A 19,986-nucleotide genomic window follows, 5' to 3' on the forward strand; every position below is an offset into this window, starting at 1 on the left:
GTGGAAACAGATGTGATGGAAAGGGACGCGGTCTAGGGTAATTGGAGACAATTAGAAGACTGTAGGAGTGGCATGACCCTTCACAACAGATGCATTATTAAATAATTGGAACAGGCCCTTTGTAATGCAGTCCCTACTGTGTTCTGTGGAAGTTAGCGCGTATTTCCAGGTCCAGGGTTTTCCACGGAGACAGCGAAAGAAGTGCAGTGTCATGATCTGGGTTGATGGTGTTATGATAAACTAGGGGGGTTGCAAGTCCAGTTGAAACAGGAAGTGATTTGGAGGATGTAGGATAGTCGCTATTTCAGTGATAACTAAAATACACCCCCCCAACCCAGATAATTTAAGAAACCTCTTATCAATATAATAATTATATTCTACATATATTTAAAATCTACATATTTAGTACAACAGTATATCATAAAGCAAAAATGCATAACAAAGCAAAAATATCTTTAAAATCCTATTAGATTTTGAAACATCAGGTAGTTCGCCCCAAGACAAAGAGCTGTTGTCAAACACGAGCTGCATCACCACAGATTTGGCCAGCATGATAAGGTTGGCATGGTTACAAAGCTCTTCCTGTTTGGAATTCAAATGTGTTTTCCCACCAGTAGCAGCTACAGTACGGTAGGTTTAAATAATACAATGCGACTGGTGGAGGAAGTTATCTCAAAGACACTGGAGTTGTTTGACTTGTAGAAACAATCTATTCATGTTTTTCTGATGAATGCCGTGTTCATTTTGCATTCTTAAAAATGTGAAATTGCTCCTTTAGGCAGTGTGAAGTCTGACAGGCCTTCTGGGCTTGTCATAAATGCTGCTACATGCATAGACAAGTTTCTCCGATTGCTTTATTGGCATGAAATATAATTTGTAGATATTGACAAAGCAGTATAGCGGTACAGCATTTCAGATACAAGGAGAAGGGGATACCTAGTCAGTTGCCCAACTGAATGAATTCCACCTCATTTAACCCAACCCCTCTGAATCAGAGAGGTGCTGGGGGCTGCCTTAATTGACGTCATCAGCACCCAGGGAGCAGTTGTTGTTGTTGGGGGTTAACTCTCTCTCTCTCTCTCTCTCTCTCTCTCTCTCTCTCTCTCTCTCTCTCTCTCTCTCTCTCTCTCTCTCAGCCCCTGAAGTGATCAACTACGAACCTCTGAGCACAGCTGTCGACATGTGGTGAGTGTCTGTACTGCCCCCTCTTCCAACATATACAGACACCTAAAATGACCCCCTTCCATCTTGATGAATAAGCCCCCGGGATGCGTTTGGACATGTGTAGGCACGCTTTCCCTAAACAGTGTGGCTGTTTCTGGTTGAATGCATTAGGTACACCCTATGTGTTCAGACACTGTATAACAATCTGATTCTCTAGTGAATTTTGACGAAATAAAATCAAATAAGGTGGGGGTTTTTTTTACACAGAAATGAACTGGTCGGAGTCTAAAGGGTTGGATTTGATTGTAGTACAGTAGAATATGAGTGTACCCAGACGCGCTCCAGCACAATGTTAATAAATGGTGCTCAAAATTGAGGGACTTAAAAAAAGAGCAGTTCTTACCCCAGGACACTTCACATTGTGACTATCCCCGAAAAGCAAAGGAGCATTCAGATGGCTGTGTTTATCTTTGATGTTTATTTTAGGGACAAACAGACTAGCTTATGTTTTCGATGTGTCATGCCTCTCCACCAGAACCTTAAACAGGAAACTGCCAGAGATAGCTGATTATAGTACTTTTAGAAATACAAAAGCAAGCATTAAACAACTACTCACCACAACAGCTCTAATGTCTACATCCTTTGGAATAAAGTTATGATAATGAGATAATAACTGAGTCTATCTAGGCCTCTGTGAGAAAAATAACAACAACAATGTTTTTTCTTTGTTTGTTTTTGCCCCTATAGGAGCATCGGAGTGATCACCTACATACTGTAAGTTGGGGGAGAAAAGGGGGGTGCTACCGTATGTTTGGATTCACACATATGCCCAATTACAAATGAACCCTTGCCCTACCATAACCCTTCATTTTTGTTTTGTGTGGTGGGGGGTGGGGGTAGATAAGCGTTAATATTGCAAATAGATTGTGGCTTCCATTAATGTAATTGTCTGCATCATTTCCAATCCCCCATATATTGTGTGTATATGTAAACTCTGCAAAAAAAGAAACGGACCATTTTCAGGACCCTGTCTTTCAAAGATAATTTGTAAAAATCCAAATAACTTCACAGATCTTCATTGTAAAGGGTTTAAACACTGTTTCCCATGCTTGTTCAATGGACCATAAACAGTTAATGAACATGCACCTGTGGAACGGTCGTTAAGACACTAACAGCTTACAGGCAGTAGGCAGTGAGGGCCACAGTTATGAAAACTTAGGACACTAAAGAGGCCTTTCTACTGACTCTGAAAAACACCAAAAGACAGATGCCTGGGGTCCCTGCTCATCTGCGTGAACGTGCCATAGGCATGCTGCAAGGAGGTATGAGGACTGCAGATGTGGCCAGGGCAATAAATTGCCATGTCCGTAATGTGAGCCACCTAAGACAGCGCTACAGGGAGACAGGATGGACAGCTGATCGTCCTCGCAGTGGCAGACCATGTGTAACAACACCTGCACAGGATCGGTACATCCGCACATCACACCTGCGGGACAGGTACAGGATGGCAACAACAACTATTTTCAAGTAAGGCAGGTCCTAACCAGACATCACCAGCAACACCGTTGCCTATGGGCATAAACCCACCATCGCTGGACCAGACAGGACTGTCAAAAAGTGCTCTTCACTGACGAGTTGCGGTTTTGTCTCACCAAATCAAATCAAATTTTATTTGTCACATACACATGACCTCTTAGGCCGCCCCATCCCGCATGCGGGATCGTGACTACAGCCTCAAGCTCATTACCATAACGCAACATTAGCGATTTCTGAAAATTGCAAATGAAATGAAATAAATATGCCTGCCCTCAAACTTATCCTTTTCTTAACAATCCTGTCGTCTCAGATTTTCAAAATATGCTTTAGAACCAGAGAAAATCAATAATTTGTGTAAGAGTGGTGATAGCTAGCTTAGCATTTAGCATTAGCATTTAGCACGCAACATTCACAAAAACCAGCAAAGGGATCAAATAAAATAATTTACCTTTGAAGAACTTCAGATGTTTCAATGAGGAGACTCTCAGTTCAATAGCAGATGTCCAGTTTTTCCTGAAAGATTCTTGTGTAGGACACAACGTTCCGTTTTGTTACTATGCATTTGGCTACCGAAACTAACCGAAAATTCAGTCACCTAAACGTCGAACTTTTTTCCGAATTAACTCCATAATATCGACTGAAACATGGAAAACGTTGTTTGAATCAATCCTCAAGGTGTTTTGTCATATATCTCTTCATTGAAATGCCTTCCCTGGAAGCGTGCATTCTTCTCTGATTCGGATGGAAAAATACTGGTACCTGACTTTTGCGCACCAATTTCCACGCAGACACCGTGCGGGACACTTGGTAATTGTAGGCTCTTATGGTCAATCTTCCAATGATATGCCTACAAATACGTCACAATGCTGCAGACACCTGGGGGAAACGATAGGAAGTGTCCGTTCATTCCTGTCGCATTCACAGCCATATAAGGCGATCATGGAAAACGTGCCTCCAGAAATCCTGTTGATTTCCTGGTCACTCAAACATCTTGGTTTTGCCTGTAGATTTTGTTCTATGGCACTCACAGTGAACATCTTTGCAGTTCTGGAAACGTCAGAGTGTCTTCTTTCCAAAACTATCAATTCCAAGCATAGTCGAGCATCTTTTCGTGACAAAATATTGCGCTTAAAACGGGCACGTCTTTTTATCCAAAAATGAAATACTGCCCCTATAGGACTAACAGGTTAATGTGAGTGTAGCGAAATGCTTGTGCTTCTAGTTCCGACAATGCAGTAATAACCAACGAGTAATCTAGCTAACAATTCCAAAACTACTACCTTATACACACAAGTGTAAAGGGATAAAGAATATGTACATAAAGATATATGAATGAGTGATGGTACAGAGCGGCATAGGCAAGATGCAGTAGATGGTATCGAGTACACTATATACATATGAGATGAGTATGTAAACAAAGTGGCATAGTTTAAAGTGGCTAGTGATACATGTATTACATAAAGATGCAGTAGATGATATAGAGTACAGTATATACGTATACATATGAGATAAATAATGTAGGGTATGTAAACATTATATTAGGTAGCATTGTTTAAAGTGGCTAGTGATATATTTTACATCAATTCCCATCAATTCCCATTATTAAAGTGGCTGGAGTTGAGTCAGTGTGTTGGCAGCAGCCACTCAATGTTAGTGGTGGCTGTTTAACAGTCTGATGGCCTTGAGATAGAAGCTGTTTTTCAGTCTCTCGGTCCCAGCTTTGATGCACCTGTACTGACCTCGCCTTCTGGATGATAGCGGCGTGAACAGGCAGTGGCTCGGGTGGTTGTTGTCCTTGATGATCTTTATGGCCTTCCTGTGACATCGGGTGGTGTAGGTGTCCTGGAGGGCAGGTAGTTTGCCCCCGGTGATGCGTTGTGCAGACCTCACTACCCTCTGGAGAGCCTTACGGTTGTGGGCAGAGCAGTTGCCGTACCAGGCGGTGATACAGCCCGACAGGATGCTCTCGATTGTTCATCTGTAGAAGTTTGTGAGTGCTTTTGGTGACAAGCCAAATTTCTTCAGCCTCCTGAGGTTGAAGAGGCGCCGCTGCGCCTTCTTCACGATGCTGTCTGTGTGGGTGGACCAATTCCCCACACAGGGGTGATGGTCGGATTTGCATTTATCGAGGAGGGAATGAGCGTTACACCGAGGCCTGTACTCTGGAGCGAGATCGATTTGGAGGTGGAGAGTCTGGGGCAGTGTGTCACAGCATGCACTGCAGTACTTAATGCAGCTGGTGGCCACACCAGATATTGACTGTTACTTTGGATTTTGACCCCCCTTTGTTCAGGGACACATTATTCCATTTATGTTAGTCACATGTCTGTGGAACCTGTTCAGTTCATGTCTCAGTTGTTGAATCCTGTTATGTTCATACAAATATTTACACATGTTAAGTTTGCTGAAAATAAACGCAGTTGACAGTGAGAGGACGTTTCTTTTTTTGCTGAGTTTATATAATTTTGTCTTTCTTTATTATTTTCTCTTAACTACCACCCCTCCTCTAATTGGATTAAACTAATGGACAACAACACTTAGGCTTCCACTTCTAGCTTATACATACTATATACATTTTACGGACACAGTGTATTTTACAATAGCTATCTTTTGTTTGTTTTTAGTCCCATCCTTCAGCTACCCTCAACCCCTCCCATCCATCTCTGAACACCATCCAGTTTTGATTTCTGTTTGCCATATATATTTCAACTGTGCTGTGATGTTTCACAAAAGGTCTGAACCTTTCTATTTTCATTGTTTCAACAGATTATCTTTAATTTACAAAAAATGTTGCTATACGATTTATTATATTATTTATTGAACGATTGACTATGACTTTTCAAATCACCCAGTATTGCTATTTGCAGAGTTAATCAGATAGGTATTAACAATGTGGCAATAGTGCCATCTTCCTCTCTGTTGACTTGGAATTGGGCAATAGTAACAGCAACCTTCTTTCCTCTGACTCTCCTTTATTTTTCCAGACTGAGTGGTATGTCCCCGTTCCAAGGGGACAAGGACGAGGAGACGCTGAGGAACATCATAGCCCTGAACTATAAGTTTGACGACCACCACTTCAGCATGACCAGCGCCATGGCCAAAGACTTCATCCAGAAGCTCTTAGTGAAAGATCAGAAGTAAATAATGCATTGGTCATGTGTAATTTGGCCTATTATGATGTCAAGACAAATATGGAAAATGACTGGAATAGTGAAAGCATCACTTATTTTGTGACTTTGCACCTATTGTAAATGGATGGATACTAGCTTTTTTTTCAGCCACTATACTTTCTTTTCAGCCTCTATTGATAGAATAGGAACTGTGTATTGTATGAATAGATCACCCTTTGTCTAACTTTCTGTGGTTACTTGTCTGTCTCTCTGTGGTTACTTGTCTGTCTCTGTGTAAGTGAGAGACTGACAGCTTTCTATTTCAGACGTTATTGATAGAATATGAACTCTCATATCAAATTAATAGATTACCTTTTGTCTAACCGCCTGTGGTGTCTGTGTGCACTGATCTTATCGTCTCTCTTTCGGTCTGTCTATGTGTAGTGAGAGAATTACAGCTGAGGAGTGTCTACAGCACCCCTGGATCAAGGTGAGAGTCAGCAGCACAAGACTTTGCTCCTTACAAACGGTTTAATATAGAAAGGATAAACGCTGACATTCTGTACATTACCTTAGAAATAATGGACGAGGCGGAGCAGAGGTACAGTACAGAACGTTGGCGTTTATCCCTCTTATACCACAGCTGCCAAAGAAAACAATACTATAAGCACATATTTGAGGCCTAGTTAAATAAATGATAAAATGTACCGGTAGAAAGACACGCGACCCAGTCGTTCGTTCTTATCCAACGGCTCACAGTCACGACCTCTGCAGTAGCTGTTTTCTATTGACATTCATTTGGATGCATCCATAATGCCCGATTTTGCCTGGCATAGCTAGAAAAGTTTGCCCTCGTCAGGACACGCAACACTGTTAATTACGAGGAGATCGCATTGCATATCAAACACTAGGCTAGAAGTTAGCTAAATTGTTTGTTGCGAGCAAACCTGCCAATATGACAAACAAATTAAAATATGTCAGTTGCTGAAAACAGCTGGTCAAACTATAAACGTAGGAGTATTTGACAGCACAGCGCCATTTGCGTCATGACTGCAACAGTAGGACCAGATACATTAATTTATCACTCACCATGTTACATCAGATGTTCAAAAAAATATCTCTGCAAAAATAAATCAATGGTCGTTTTTTTTCCCTCGGTGGAACTGCGTTTGTGTGGTTGTTGGATTAGGTTGCTGTAACTTTGTAGCAAGTACAGTTTGCATGTGTTGGCGTTTATTGCTTCACGAATGCAAGGTGTCCCGATATCTTTTCCAACTGTCCCGTTATCTGGTTTTAATGTCCATTCTAGAATGCCCTTCTAATCAATCAGAAATGTGTATTCAGAAAGGCTGTGGTATAATGCACGTTTAATATGTGTATTTGTTTTTAATCTCTACATTGATTAATTGTATCTCCTTCACTTATTATCTATCCCTCTCTTTTAGCCCCTGACACGGAAACAGGTGGCCAACAGGAATCGCTCCTCCATCAACATGAAGAACTTTAAGAAGTTCAATGCCAAGAGGAAATGGAAGGTGAGTAGGATATATGGCCAATTTATATCATATAATTTTATGCCATATCACATATTGTTATGACACAATATTGAAAATGTGCATGTGTTTTATTAAAACAGATAATGAAATCAAACTGAGGTCATTGCTACACAGTCGATGCTTGTCTTCTGGAGAGCTAAATTAACAAATAGGGCATGAATTTGAGGCGGAAACGTTTTGTTCGAATGGCCATTTTCAACTGTACTCCCTAAGGGGCTAACCAGCTTTCAAAATAATAGGTTGCGAATTTTGTTCAAAGGCGTCAAAATAGTTTGGTAGGCTGCTAAATATTTCAGGCTGAGGTTTGGTCAAAAGCTGCAAAATATTTCAAAGGACTGCTAAATATTTCGGTCTACTCAATATTTCTGCTAGTGAAATATTTCATGCTGTTAAGTTTTGTGAAAAGCTGCTAAATATTTCAAAGACCTGCAAAATATTTCAAAGACCATAAAAATATTTTTGCCAGTGATATTTGTTTAAATGAACAGCACTGGCTAGTTAGAAGCGCTAACAACTTAGTTAAGACTTTAGCAGCGCTAACTAGTTATGTCATTAGCAGCGCCATCTATTTAGCTAGGTAGTTAGCAGCGGTAACAAGTTAGCTATGACGTTAGCAGCGCTAGTTATGACCATAGCAGCATTATATAGTTAGCTACGTCGTTACTGAGTGCTAATAATATTGGGGGGTGGGGGGAGTTGTCATGTCCGCAGAAGAGTGGGGGCAAGGGAGGAGGGGGGGTTGAGGGTTGAAGTAATATGTATATCACCAAAGAAAAAGCAGAAATAGGATTTTTTGAAATAACTCAATTAAAACCCCCAGAAGAAGACTCATAGGGATCCAAGTCCTGTATATCGCCCTGATATGGTGTAATGTAGATTGTAAAGTTGAAAGAACTTTGATTGCCTTCAATGGTTAAAGCATTCATTAATTAAAAACCTGTTTTACAAAAGATTGACTCAAACTTGGGGAAAATTCAGTGGAAGTGAGAAGAACCAGACAAACTGAATCCCTAATAACATGAGAGGGGTTTCGCGTCTTCTGGGGTTTTAATGGAGGGACATTTTCTTATCCTATTTCATCTTCTTTGGTGATACAAGGACTAGCACACTCCATGGCAGAATTTGAAATCTCGGCAGGTGTTTTTGAAACTTCTTGGACTTCTTGGTGAAGTGCATTCGGAAAGTATTCAGACCCCTTGACTTTTTTCCAAATTTTGTTACATTACAGCCTTATTCTAAAATGGAAGTGTTAAAGTGTCCCCCCCCCCTCATCAGTCTACACACAATACCCCATATTGACAAAGCAAAAACAGGTTTTGAAATTTTAGCAAATTTATTACAAATAAAACATGTAACTGTGATATTTAAGTAAGTATTCAAACCCTTTACTCAGTACTTTGTTGAAGCACCTTTGGCAGTGATTACAACCTTGAGTATGACGCAACAAACTTGGCACACCTGTATTTGGGGAGTTTTTCCCATTCTTCTCTGCAGATCCTCTCAATCTCGGTCAGGTTTGATGAGAAGCGTCGCTGCACAGCTATTTTCAGGTCTCTCCAGAGATGTTAGATCGGGTTCAAGTCTGGGCTCTGACTGGGCCACTCAGGGACATCCAGAGACTTGTGCCGAAACCACCCCTGTGTTGTCTTGGCTGTGTGCTTAGGGTTGTTGTACTGTTGGAAGGTGAACCTCACCCCAGTCTGAGGTCTTGAGTGCTCTGGAGCAGGTTTTCATCAAGGATCTCTCTGTACTTTGCTCCGTTTAGCTTTCCCTCGATCCTGACCTGTCTCCTGGTCCCTGTCGCTGGAAAAACATCTCCACAGCATGATGCTGCCACCACCATGCTTCACCTTAGGGATGGTGCCAGTTTTCCTCCAGGCGAGACGCTTGGCATTCAGGCCAAATAGTTCAATCTTGGTTTCATCAGACCAGAGAATATTGTTTCTCATGGTCTGAGAGTCCTTTAGGTTTCTTTTGGCAAACTCCAAGCGGGCTGTCATGTGTTTTTTACTGAGGAGTGGCTTCTGTCTGGCCACTCAACCATAAAGGCCTGATTGGTGGAGTGCTGCAGAGAAGGTTGTCCCCAGTCAGAGGCTGGCACTAAGATAGCATTGAATGAGTTGTATTCCGCCATAAGCAAACAACAAAACGCTCACTCAGAGGCGGCGCTCCTAGTAGCCGGGCACTTTAATGCAGAGAAACTTAAATCAGTTTTACCTAACTTCTATTGGCATGTTAAATGTGCAACCAGAGAGAAAATAACGATCACCGACAACAACGAGACAGCCTATAGGGAGGAGGTCAGAGACCTGGCTGTGTGGTGCCAGGACAACCTCTCCCTCAACATGATCAAGACAAATGAGATGCTTGTGGACTACAGGAAAAAGAGGACCGAGTACGCCCCCAAGCTCATCGACGGGGCTGCAGAGGAGCAGGTTGAGAGCTTCAATTTCCTTGGTGTCCACATCACCAACAAACGAACATGGTCCAAGCACACCATGACAGTCCTGAAGTGGCACGACATAACCTATTCCCCCTCAGGAGACTGAAAAGATTTGGCATGGGTCCTCAGATCCTCAAAATGTTCTATAGCTGCACCATCGAGAGCATCCTGACTGGTTGCATCACTGCCTGTTATGGCAACTGCTCGGCCTCCGACCGCCAGGCACTACAGAGGGGGTAGTGCGAACGGCCCAGTATATCACTGGGGCCAAGCTTCCTGCCATCCAGGACCTCAAAGACTCCAGCCACCCTAGTTATAGACTGTTCTCCATGCTACCACACGGCAAGTGGTACCGGAGCACCAAGTTTAGGTCCAAGAGGCTTCTAAACAACTTCTTCTCCCAAGCCTTAAGACTCCTGAACATCTAGTCAAATATCTACCCAGACTATTCACATTGCCCCCCCTCCCCTCTCCACACCACTGCCACTCTTTGTTGTCATCTATGCATAGTCACTTTAATTAAGCATTTCACTGTAAGGTCTACTACACCTGTTGTATTTGGCGCATGTGACTAATAAAATTAGATTTGATTTGATAATTGCCTTGTTTGCTCTATAACCTGTTAGTTCAGATGCCTTGCAGCGTGATATATAGGCATAAGGCTGAGACAATAAGAAGACAGTGGCAGAATAAATTAATCACAAAACCAGAGTGCAACATCTGTCTGGTGAAGTCCACAAAGCATATTAGATGTAACAAACAGTTACATGGCATACAGCATGGTCAATCAAGTTAATGTTACCGACATTTTCAGACTACTAAACAACTATTGACTTAGAACACCAGAGAGTTACCGCAAGTCGCAAAAAGAAAACAGGAGCTTCCGCCACCATATCAAATCAAACTTTATTTGCCACATGCGCCGAATACAGCAAGTGTAGACTTTACCGTGAAATGCTTACTTACAAACCCTTAACCAACAGTGCAGTTCCAGAACTTCAACATTTTCAACAGCATCACATCATCTATGCTTAAGTCTAATACAGTGACAAGTATTTGTTTTTGTTTTTTTGGGGGAGTCTGGCTTCCCTTGGCATCCATGCCACTGAATTTCACCATACCAGGGTGACATCCAAGACTTGGATCCCTAATCACATGACGTTGGTTAGGGCTTCTTACTTTTCTTCTGTTTTTTTATTTATTTTTTTACCCACTTTTTTCTCCCCAATTTCGTGGTATCCAATTGGTAGTAGTTACAGTCTTGTCTCATCGCTGCAACTCCTGTACGGACTAGGGAGAGGCGAAGGTCGAGAGCCATGCGTCCTCCGAAACACAACCCAACCCAACCAAGCCGCACTGCTTCTTGACACAATGCCCATCCAACCCGGAAGCCAGCCGCACCAATGTGTTGGAGGAAACACTGTACACCTTTAATGGAGGGACTTTTTCTTATCAGATTCGCAGCCTGAAATATTTCGCTGGCAGAAATACTGAGCAGACCGAAATATTGAACAGGCCTTGTCCAGTATCCTTGCTCTGCAAGGAGTAATGATAGCCTACCAAGGTGCACCTGTGTAATGATCATACTGTTTAATCAGCTTCTTGATATTCCACACCTGTCAGGAGGATTGATTATCTTGGCAAAAGAGAAATGCTAACTAACAGGGATGTAAACAAATGTGTGCAAATAATTTGAGAGAAATAAGATAAAAACAGATAAAAATACATCTTATGGAACAACGGGGACTGTGAAGCAACACAAACATAGGCACAGACACATACATACACACACATGATAACATACGCACTATACACACACATACACATATGGATTTAGTACCAAGGCAGCAGCTACACTTCCTGGGGTGCAGCCAAATTAAGGCAGTTATACCATTTTTAAAACATTACAATACATTCATAACAGATTTCACAACACAAGTGTGTCCCTTCAGGACCCTACTCCACTACCACATATCTACAATACAAAATCCATGTATGTGTGTGTATAGTGCGTATGTTATCATGTCTGTGTATGTATGTGTCTGTGCCTATGTTTGTGTTGCTTCACAGTCCCCGCTGCTCCATAATATGTTTTTTATTTTTGAAATTTTATTTCACCTTTATTTAAGCAGGTAGGCCAGTTGAGAACAAGTTCTCATTTGTAACTGTGACCTGGCCAAGATAAATCAAAGCAGTGCGACAAAAACAACAACACAGAGTTACACATGGGATAAACAAATAGCACAATAGAAAAATATAGATAGATTGTGTGCAAATGTAGTAAGATTAGAGAGGTAAGGCAATAAATAGGCCATAGTGGAAACATAATTACAATTTAGCATTAACATTGGAGTGATAGATGTGCAGATGATGATGTGCAAGTAGAGATACTGGGGTGCAAAAGAGCAAAACTAAATAACAACATGGGGATGAGGTAGTTGGGTGGGCTATTTACAGATGGGCTGTGTACAGGTGTAGTGATCGGTAAGCTGCTCTGACAGCTGATGCTTAAAGTTAGTGAGGGAGATATAAGACTCCAGCTTCGGTGATTTTTGCAATTTGTTCCAGTCATTGGCAGCAGAGAACGGTGGCCAAAGGAGGAGTTTGCTTTGGGGATGACCAGTGAAATATACCTGCTGAACCGCGTGCTACGGTGACCAGTGAGCTGAGATAAGGCGGGACTTTATCTAGCAAAGACTTATAGATGACCTGGAGCCAGTGGGTCTGATTTTCTGATCCACGCCCCTACTTTTTTTTCTTACAGTATCTGTGACCAACAGATGCATATCTGTATTCCCATTCATGGGAAATCCAGAGATTGGGGTCTAATTAATTTATTTCAATTGGTTAGAGTGTTGGGCCAGTAACCAAAAGGTTTCTGGATCGAATCCCCGAGCTGACAAGGTAAAAATCTGTCATTCTGCCCCTGAGCAAGTCAGTTCACCCCGGGCGCCGAAGACGTGGATGTCAATTAAGGCAGCCCCCAGCACCTCTCTGATTCAGAGGGGTTGGCTTAAATGCGGAAGACACATTTCAGTTTAATATTTTCAGTTGGACAACTGACTAGGTATCCCCCTTTCCCCAATTGACTGATTTCATTATATGAACTATAACTCGGTGAAATCTTTGAAATGGTTGCATGTTGCATTTATTTTTCTTCAGTGTACCTTGAGAAGCAGGGTGTATACATCGTAGTGTCAAATAACACAGCCTTTTTCTGTCTATAATATCTGACTCTTATGTTCCCGTCCCCTCGACATCCTCCTCCTTTCTTTCTCTTTTCATATCTCCTTTCCTCTGCTTTCTTTCTTTCTTGTTTTCTTTCTCTCTCTAGATGTCATATAACATGGTATGGGTGTGCAACCGGCTGCATCGACTGAAGATGCTATGTAAGACTAGTGCACTGGTGGACGAGGAACTGGTGAGTAAGGCAGCCATGACAGTTTAACTAAGAGTTACACTTGAACGAAACCCATTACATTATTTTAATAAAGAGTGCCCCCTATTTTAACCTCTATTGCTAAAAATGCAATTAATAGCAAAACATTTCCAGGCTTTGAAAACACAGGTAATATAGCCTACTGTATCATTAACTCATGGCTTATCATCCAGGCTTTGCTAATCTCTTTTAATGTCTTGGGTGATATCATCAGAAGTTGAAATGCAGGCCAAATATTTGAGTAGAATGAGTGAGGAAAAGCACATAAATAAATAAAAAGGGAGGGGGAAGTAGAAAACATTGCAAAGAACTTGACTGTATTCAAATACAAGCAATGTTGTACATGCACCATAGTTGCTGGAACCATTCTGGAAAGAACAATGTGAAAGAAAATAACCGAGCCAGCAAACTATGATTTGTGTCTGCCCTATAGTGTGAGTCAGGTAAAAGAGAACTAACCTACTATATCTCTCCTCGTCATCAGAGACAGTGTGAGAGTGACCAGGAGGACACGGAGACCAAGCCATCATCTCTCATTCGCCGGCGACTCAGCAGCAGTTCATAGACTCGACCATCAGGTGGGAGTGCTGCATCAAACTGCAGTGCATACTTCCCGTAACAGTGACCCAACCAAGCCTACAGTATTTGCCCTGCCCCTTTACCAGACCTCGAGGGAGGGTAAGACCAAGACACAGGCTGACACAAGCGCTGGGCACACAAGAAGGAATTTTCAGGCTCTATGTCCCTACATGAGGCTTTTCCCTGATGAAGTGGAATGGAATCTACAGAACAATTGTTGCCTATCAAACTATTTCCCGAAAGGCCTGTCAAGGCTTAGTTTTAGGCTCAATGCACTTCAGGTGGATTGAAAGTGGTGGAGGTAGTTCTACTAAGAACACAAATACAAGTGTGTGATGGCTTCTGTGAGTGAGAAGTCATATAATAAGGCTCTCGATGGGGTAAAACACAAGAAAACCCAGCATGACTTGTTTTTCGAGCTTTGCCCAGTATTTCTGTGGTTTATTGCATGTTTTATGGTGCTTTTGCAGTTGTAAAGGTCAACTGATAGCAGGCGGTGACAATATTGTTCTTATGGTGAAGTTACTGATTTGGGGATGTACAGTATTGGATTGCACCATGTAGGGTGTTTAAACCTGAGGCATATCTGTATATCTAGTATTTTTCCCCTAAAGGGTGGAAGGAAATTGAACGGAAACCTCAGAATTTAGTAGGTTTTAGTCTTCCAAATGTGTTTTTGACTATTTTACGAAGCTTCCATTACATTGCCAAATATGAATATATTATGTTATATACAGTATAATACAATTATACAATATAATGCTATACAATATCTATATCGTAGTGTCCTAAACATGATTACCAAGTGTTCTTGTATTGTACATGCATGATGGACAAATGTTTCAAGATAACTAACCAGTATAAAAGGCACAGCAAATCAACTTTTAACGGTTCTACTCATAGAAATATGATGAAGAAGGAATTCCAGTTCTGTGTTTCTACTAATTCAATACTGACTTCCTGCATACAGTGAATACTCTGAACACTCCATGCTCTACTGAACCAGTAGCATTACTGACACGATCATACAGTAATACCTGACAAATAATGTGACATGTTGGTCGATTAATTGTATTTTTGTGAGAACTGTTTTTGTTTTGTGTTTCTCAAAGAAGTTTCAGAATTGACATGTTTTATTTTTTATTTTATCATAACCTTTATCATAATACCTAACGACTGTCCGTGTTAAGTGTGGTTCTTTTAAATAAAATAACGTTGTTGTCAACAGGTTTTGTGAATACATTTTGGAATCATCCCCCTTGCAAACTTTTCAAATCATAGGGAATGGAAAAATAGTGCAGGCCATTCTTTTTAATCATCTCTTAATGTTCTTGGACCAGAGCTTTTCACCTCTGCACTAGTTTACCTCTGCAATGTGTCATTGGTGTTCTGACTGCTGTTATTATTAAGTAGCATCCATCCCTCAAAAAAAGTGTTTTGGTAAATAGGAGCGTGACGATTGTGTAATAACCCAGTATTGAAGCTGTACACTATTTTGAGGATTTTTCCATTAAAATAGATTAATTTGTTTATTAAAAAACGACCTATCTGATGAGCGCAGATTGGGCTTCCAACCGGTTCCCTACAGTCTTGTCGCCCTCTGCAGGAGCAAACCATAAAGCACAGAAACGCATACATGGATTGGGTCATCAATGATTTGACGTGAGATTAACAAAACAGAAATAAACTCGTTAATTGATACCCTAATGTGGTCCATTATAAATTTGAAAGTTGATATAATAAACAGTCTCATGAAATACTAAAGTAGTCTAGGCCTACAGGAATACACTTCTGTGAGCGATAAAGCATTTTGGAATATAATTTGAATCTATAACATCATTTTTTACATGGGCTACTATGAAAGAGTCGACAAAAAAACAAAACATGAACAATATAACAACATTTCAAGGTGCACAACATGTAATGTTCACTTAATGTCTGAATCATATCAATCGGTAATCAAGCAGTAAATTGAAATACAAATAAAGTAGCATTTGTTTTATTAATTGATTTAGCAAAATTCCAAAAGCGTTCTCTTTTTTAATTACCCAATTATGTGTAATAAACTCGTCGAATAAAAGGAGCGTTAGTGCGTTTGAGTCGAGAGGAGGGAGTTACGGTTCTCGTTTGAAAGCCAAGGGGCAACACAAAAAGAAAGTCTTTGGCAACACTCATGAGACGGGACAACAAGCAAATAACAGTAGACTTCGTGTAAGCATTCGACCTGCAAAACGTTTGGCAGTATTCTCAAGAAACAGTCGATTTGTGGTTTTGAAGCAAGTTTCCTTTTGGACCTCTTGGAATAGGTTTATTTTCTCTGGAACTATTGGTTCCTCGCGCAGAAGCGGATTGGTTCAAACCCAAGAAGAAAGGTAAAAACCGCCGACAGAACTTCTTATTCAAAATATCAATACGAAAAACGTTTATACGCCCCTAAAGTATTCGATCAACTAAAGCAGTAGTCCAGTTGTATTTCAGTCAGCGAATGTTTCGTGGAGTCAGATGCGAGCATCTTCCATCAAAAACGTTAATTAGTCTAATTGTATTCCCATTTGCTTCGGTATAACCAACGTCTTCATGACCACATTGTGGCGTTATTATCTTACATACAATTATACTGTAGCCTAATTATTACACTGTATGCAATATACTACTACATGCTTTCCTCTCAATTTAGAGGTCTATAAAATGGCAATGTTTTAACCATTCAGAGCAAACCCTACACGGTTTTCTCTGAATGGTTAAAACATTGCCATTTTATGTGGTTTACACTTAAGTGAAATATCTCCCAACTTACAGGCTGACTACACTGCTCGTGTTGCAAAATAAATGTAGAAATCTATATTATTCAATTATTGCGCCAACGAGCGTCTGTGTTGCCAAGGGCTAAAATAGAAGTCAGTTCTATTTCTGATGCAGATCGCTCTGCAAGCCCTACCTCTCCCATTTCCTCATTGGTTTATAGAAGCAGGTACCCACGTGCCATCTCCTCATTGGTTATGCCCATGTGGGTGACTGAAAGACGAACGAGATCGGTGGTGGTAATGCACCTAATTTATGATAATATAAAGTCAAGAGAAGAAAAAGCCTAGGAGGAGAGATGACAAGAAACAATTCTGTTGACCGTTTTATGTGTGGATTAATTGTCGGCGTGGAGGACCTTGTGCATTTCAGGTAAAATAACAACTCAATGTTTATATCACAGAATAAATTAGCTGGCAACAGCAAGCTATCTAAATAGGACAAATTAGCTAGCAAGTGCAAGCTAGTTAAATTGCTATAAAGGTTTCATGCTTTTCAACCTGTCCCCAAATTAATGTAATTGGTTCAGAGTTTATTTTGATATTTTAACCTGCGTGTCGTGATCACGCTTGGTTTGGGGGGACAAAATAAATTAATGCACGATGGCGCAGCGTGCAGCTGGTTTGGGTTCCGTGTTATACAGAACAAAAATATAAACGCAACATGTAAAGTGTTGGTTTTATGAGCCGAAATAAAAGATCCCAGAAATGTTCAATACACACGTATTTCTCACACATTTGTTTACACCCCTGTTAGTGAGAATTTCTCCTTTGCTAAAATAATCCACCACCTGACAGGTGTAGCATATCAAGAAGCTGATTAAACAGCATAATTATTACATATGTGCAACTTGTGCTGGTGACAATAAAAGGCCATTCTAAAATATGCAGTTTGGTCACACAACACAATGCCACAGATGTCTCAAGTTCAGAGGGAGTGTGCAATTGGCATGCTGACTGCAGGAATGTCTACCAGAGCTGTTGCGAGAGATTTAAATGTTGTCTACCATAAGCTGCCTCCAACATAGTCTTTTAGAGAATTTGTCAGTACGTCCAACCTGCGACACAACCGCAGACCACGTGTATGGCGTCGTGTGTGCGAGCGGTTTGCTAAATGTCAAAGTTGTGAACAGAGTGCCCCATGGTGGGATTTATGGTATGTGCAGGCATAAGCTGCGGACAACAAACACAATTGTATTTTAGCGATGGCAATTTGAATGCACATTACCCATAAGCACTCCGTTATGTTCCACTGGATGTCATGCATTTCAATGGGGAGGTGCACAATGGAGTGGAAACGCAACACTCTGTTGCGAGACGGATGCTACATACTTTTACATTTTCCAAACTTTGCGTCGTCTTCAGAAGAACGCAGAAGATGAAAATATGTGGTTTTGTCTTTATGGGATAGCAGGCAGCTTCTAAAAAGATTACCCGTTCCTATAAGTGAGTAATGTTAAATAATACACATTGGCTGCTAAGCCAATTCTATGGTATCTTCCTCCTAGATTTTAGCTAGCTAGCTACTCTGCAGTGCAAGCTAGCTTCACTTGCTATGAAGTTTGAAAAACCAGTTGAGGGGAAAAGTAACTAAACAAAACATGTTCTATTATCACCTGAAACAATATATTTATCCTGTCTTGAATGATAAGGCCATATTTTGCATTCTCCCAAAATAAATCTGATCTCTGAGAGTTAGGCTTTCCTCTTGCATTACAAACACTACACTTGTCTGTTCAGTAGCGGGGCAAGACTCCTTGAAGAAGATGCACGGTGTAATGAAATATGTCACGATGTAAACTGGGCATAATGGACGAATGGAGACAGATCCACAGTCTCTGACCCGATTTTATCATGGGGTACAATAAACCATATGTGCTGGAGACATAAAGTACAGGAAGTTGTTGTCCACCTGTTCAGAACACCAGTAAAACATAGCATTAGGAATACATGAGGCTAGACTTCATTTATCTGTTATTTTACCAGGTAAGTTGACTGAGAACACATTCTCATTTGCAGCAACAATCTTGGGAATAGTTACAGGGGAGAGGAGGAATGAGCCAATTGTAACCTGGGGATAATTAGGTGACCATGATGGTTTGAGGGCCAGATTGGGAATTTATCCAGGACTCCGGGGTAAACACCCCTACTCTTACAATAAGTGCCATAACATCCCATCCAAAAGACAGCACCCTACAGTGTGTAGAATGCCCTGGGGAATTGGGATATTTTTTTTAGACCAGAGGAAAGAGTGCCTCCTACTGGCCCTCCAACACCACTTCCAGCAGCATCTGGTCTCCCATCCAGGAACTGACCATAATCAACCCTGCTTAGCTTCAGAAGCAAGCCAACATGTAGGGTGGTATGCTGCTGGCTGTTAGTTTTACAGCAACAACTCGACTCTGCACTTAGACTCATACCCCATTCACACAGAGAACTGTAAAGTACCTTCGTTTTGCAGATTCAGAATTCTGGGAGCATAAATAAGGGGTTTGAAAAATGTGCATGACTCAGACTTTGACCTAGTAGTGTATAGGCAGCAACTGTATTAGCAGCCCTTGTGTCTGACTGTCCTTATTTCTGTCCTAAGGAGATTAGCTCATGAATGATGGAAGTCTTATGGAGGTAAAGAGAATTCAAGACCCTTCAGCCATCTTTAGAGGATAGAGGACAATCAGTAGATGATCACACTCAATGTTCAGTTAAGGATGTACAGTACCAGTCAAAAGTTTGGACACACCTACTCATTGAAGGGTTTTTCTTTATTTTTACTATTTTCCACATTGTAGAATAATAGTGAAGACATCAAAACTATGAAATAAGACAAGGAATCATGTAGTAACCAAAACAGTTAAAATAAAATCTGAATATATTCTTATATTCTTCAAAGTAGCCACCCTATGCCTTGATGACAGCTTTGCACGCTCTTGGCATTCTCTCAACCAGCTTCATGAGGAATGCTTTTCCAACAGTCTTGAAGGAGTTCCCACATATGCTGAGCACTTGTTGGCAGCTTTTCCTTCACTCTGCAGTCCAACTCATCCCAAACCATCTTAATTGTGTTGAGGCTGGGTGATTGTGGAGGCCAGGTCATCTGATACAGCACTCCATCACTCTCCTTGGTCAAATAGCCCTTACACAGCCTGGAGATGTGTTGGGTCAGTGTCCTGTTGAAAACAAATGATAGTCCACCCAGTCCACCTGGCCATGCTGCTGCTCCAGTTTCAACTGTTCTGCCTGTGATTATTATTATTTGACCATGCTGGTCATTTACAGTGCCTTGCGAAAGTATTCGGCCCCCTTGAACTTTGCGACCTTTTGCCACATTTCAGGTTTCAAACATAAAGATATAAAACTG

General features: G+C 41.1%; 2 protein-coding genes across 12 annotated transcripts in view; both read left to right on the forward strand.

Annotated features, from left to right (window-relative positions):
• The window catches only part of LOC118399437 (death-associated protein kinase 2-like), a 34,570-nt gene extending 19,518 nt beyond the window's left edge, over positions 1 to 15,052 (forward strand). For all 8 annotated transcript variants that reach the window (XM_052472098.1, XM_052472097.1, XM_035795514.2 and 5 more), the window contains 7 exons: positions 1,137 to 1,185; positions 1,912 to 1,938; positions 5,685 to 5,837; positions 6,255 to 6,300; positions 7,256 to 7,345; positions 13,144 to 13,230; positions 13,733 to 15,052. In XM_052472098.1, the coding sequence (XP_052328058.1) occupies positions 1,137 to 1,185; positions 1,912 to 1,938; positions 5,685 to 5,837; positions 6,255 to 6,300; positions 7,256 to 7,345; positions 13,144 to 13,230; positions 13,733 to 13,813 (533 nt within the window). In that variant the 3' untranslated portion in view covers positions 13,814 to 15,052. The remainder of the gene's footprint in view (positions 1 to 1,136; positions 1,186 to 1,911; positions 1,939 to 5,684; positions 5,838 to 6,254; positions 6,301 to 7,255; positions 7,346 to 13,143; positions 13,231 to 13,732) is intronic.
• A 915-nt stretch (positions 15,053 to 15,967) lies between these two features.
• Positions 15,968 to 19,986, forward strand: part of LOC118399438 (rho guanine nucleotide exchange factor 2-like) — a 97,105-nt gene continuing 93,086 nt past the window's right edge. For 2 of the 4 annotated variants that reach the window (XM_035795517.2, XM_052472102.1), the window contains exon 1: positions 15,970 to 16,199. The gene's annotated coding sequence lies outside the window, so the exon portion shown is untranslated. Of the gene's footprint in view, positions 16,200 to 19,986 lie in introns of all 4 variants that reach the window. The other 2 variants (XM_052472101.1, XM_052472103.1) reach the window with 2 other exon arrangements.

Source organism: Oncorhynchus keta, chromosome 20 (assembly GCF_023373465.1).
Source record: "Oncorhynchus keta strain PuntledgeMale-10-30-2019 chromosome 20, Oket_V2, whole genome shotgun sequence".
Taxonomy (NCBI): Eukaryota; Metazoa; Chordata; class Actinopteri; order Salmoniformes; family Salmonidae; genus Oncorhynchus; species Oncorhynchus keta.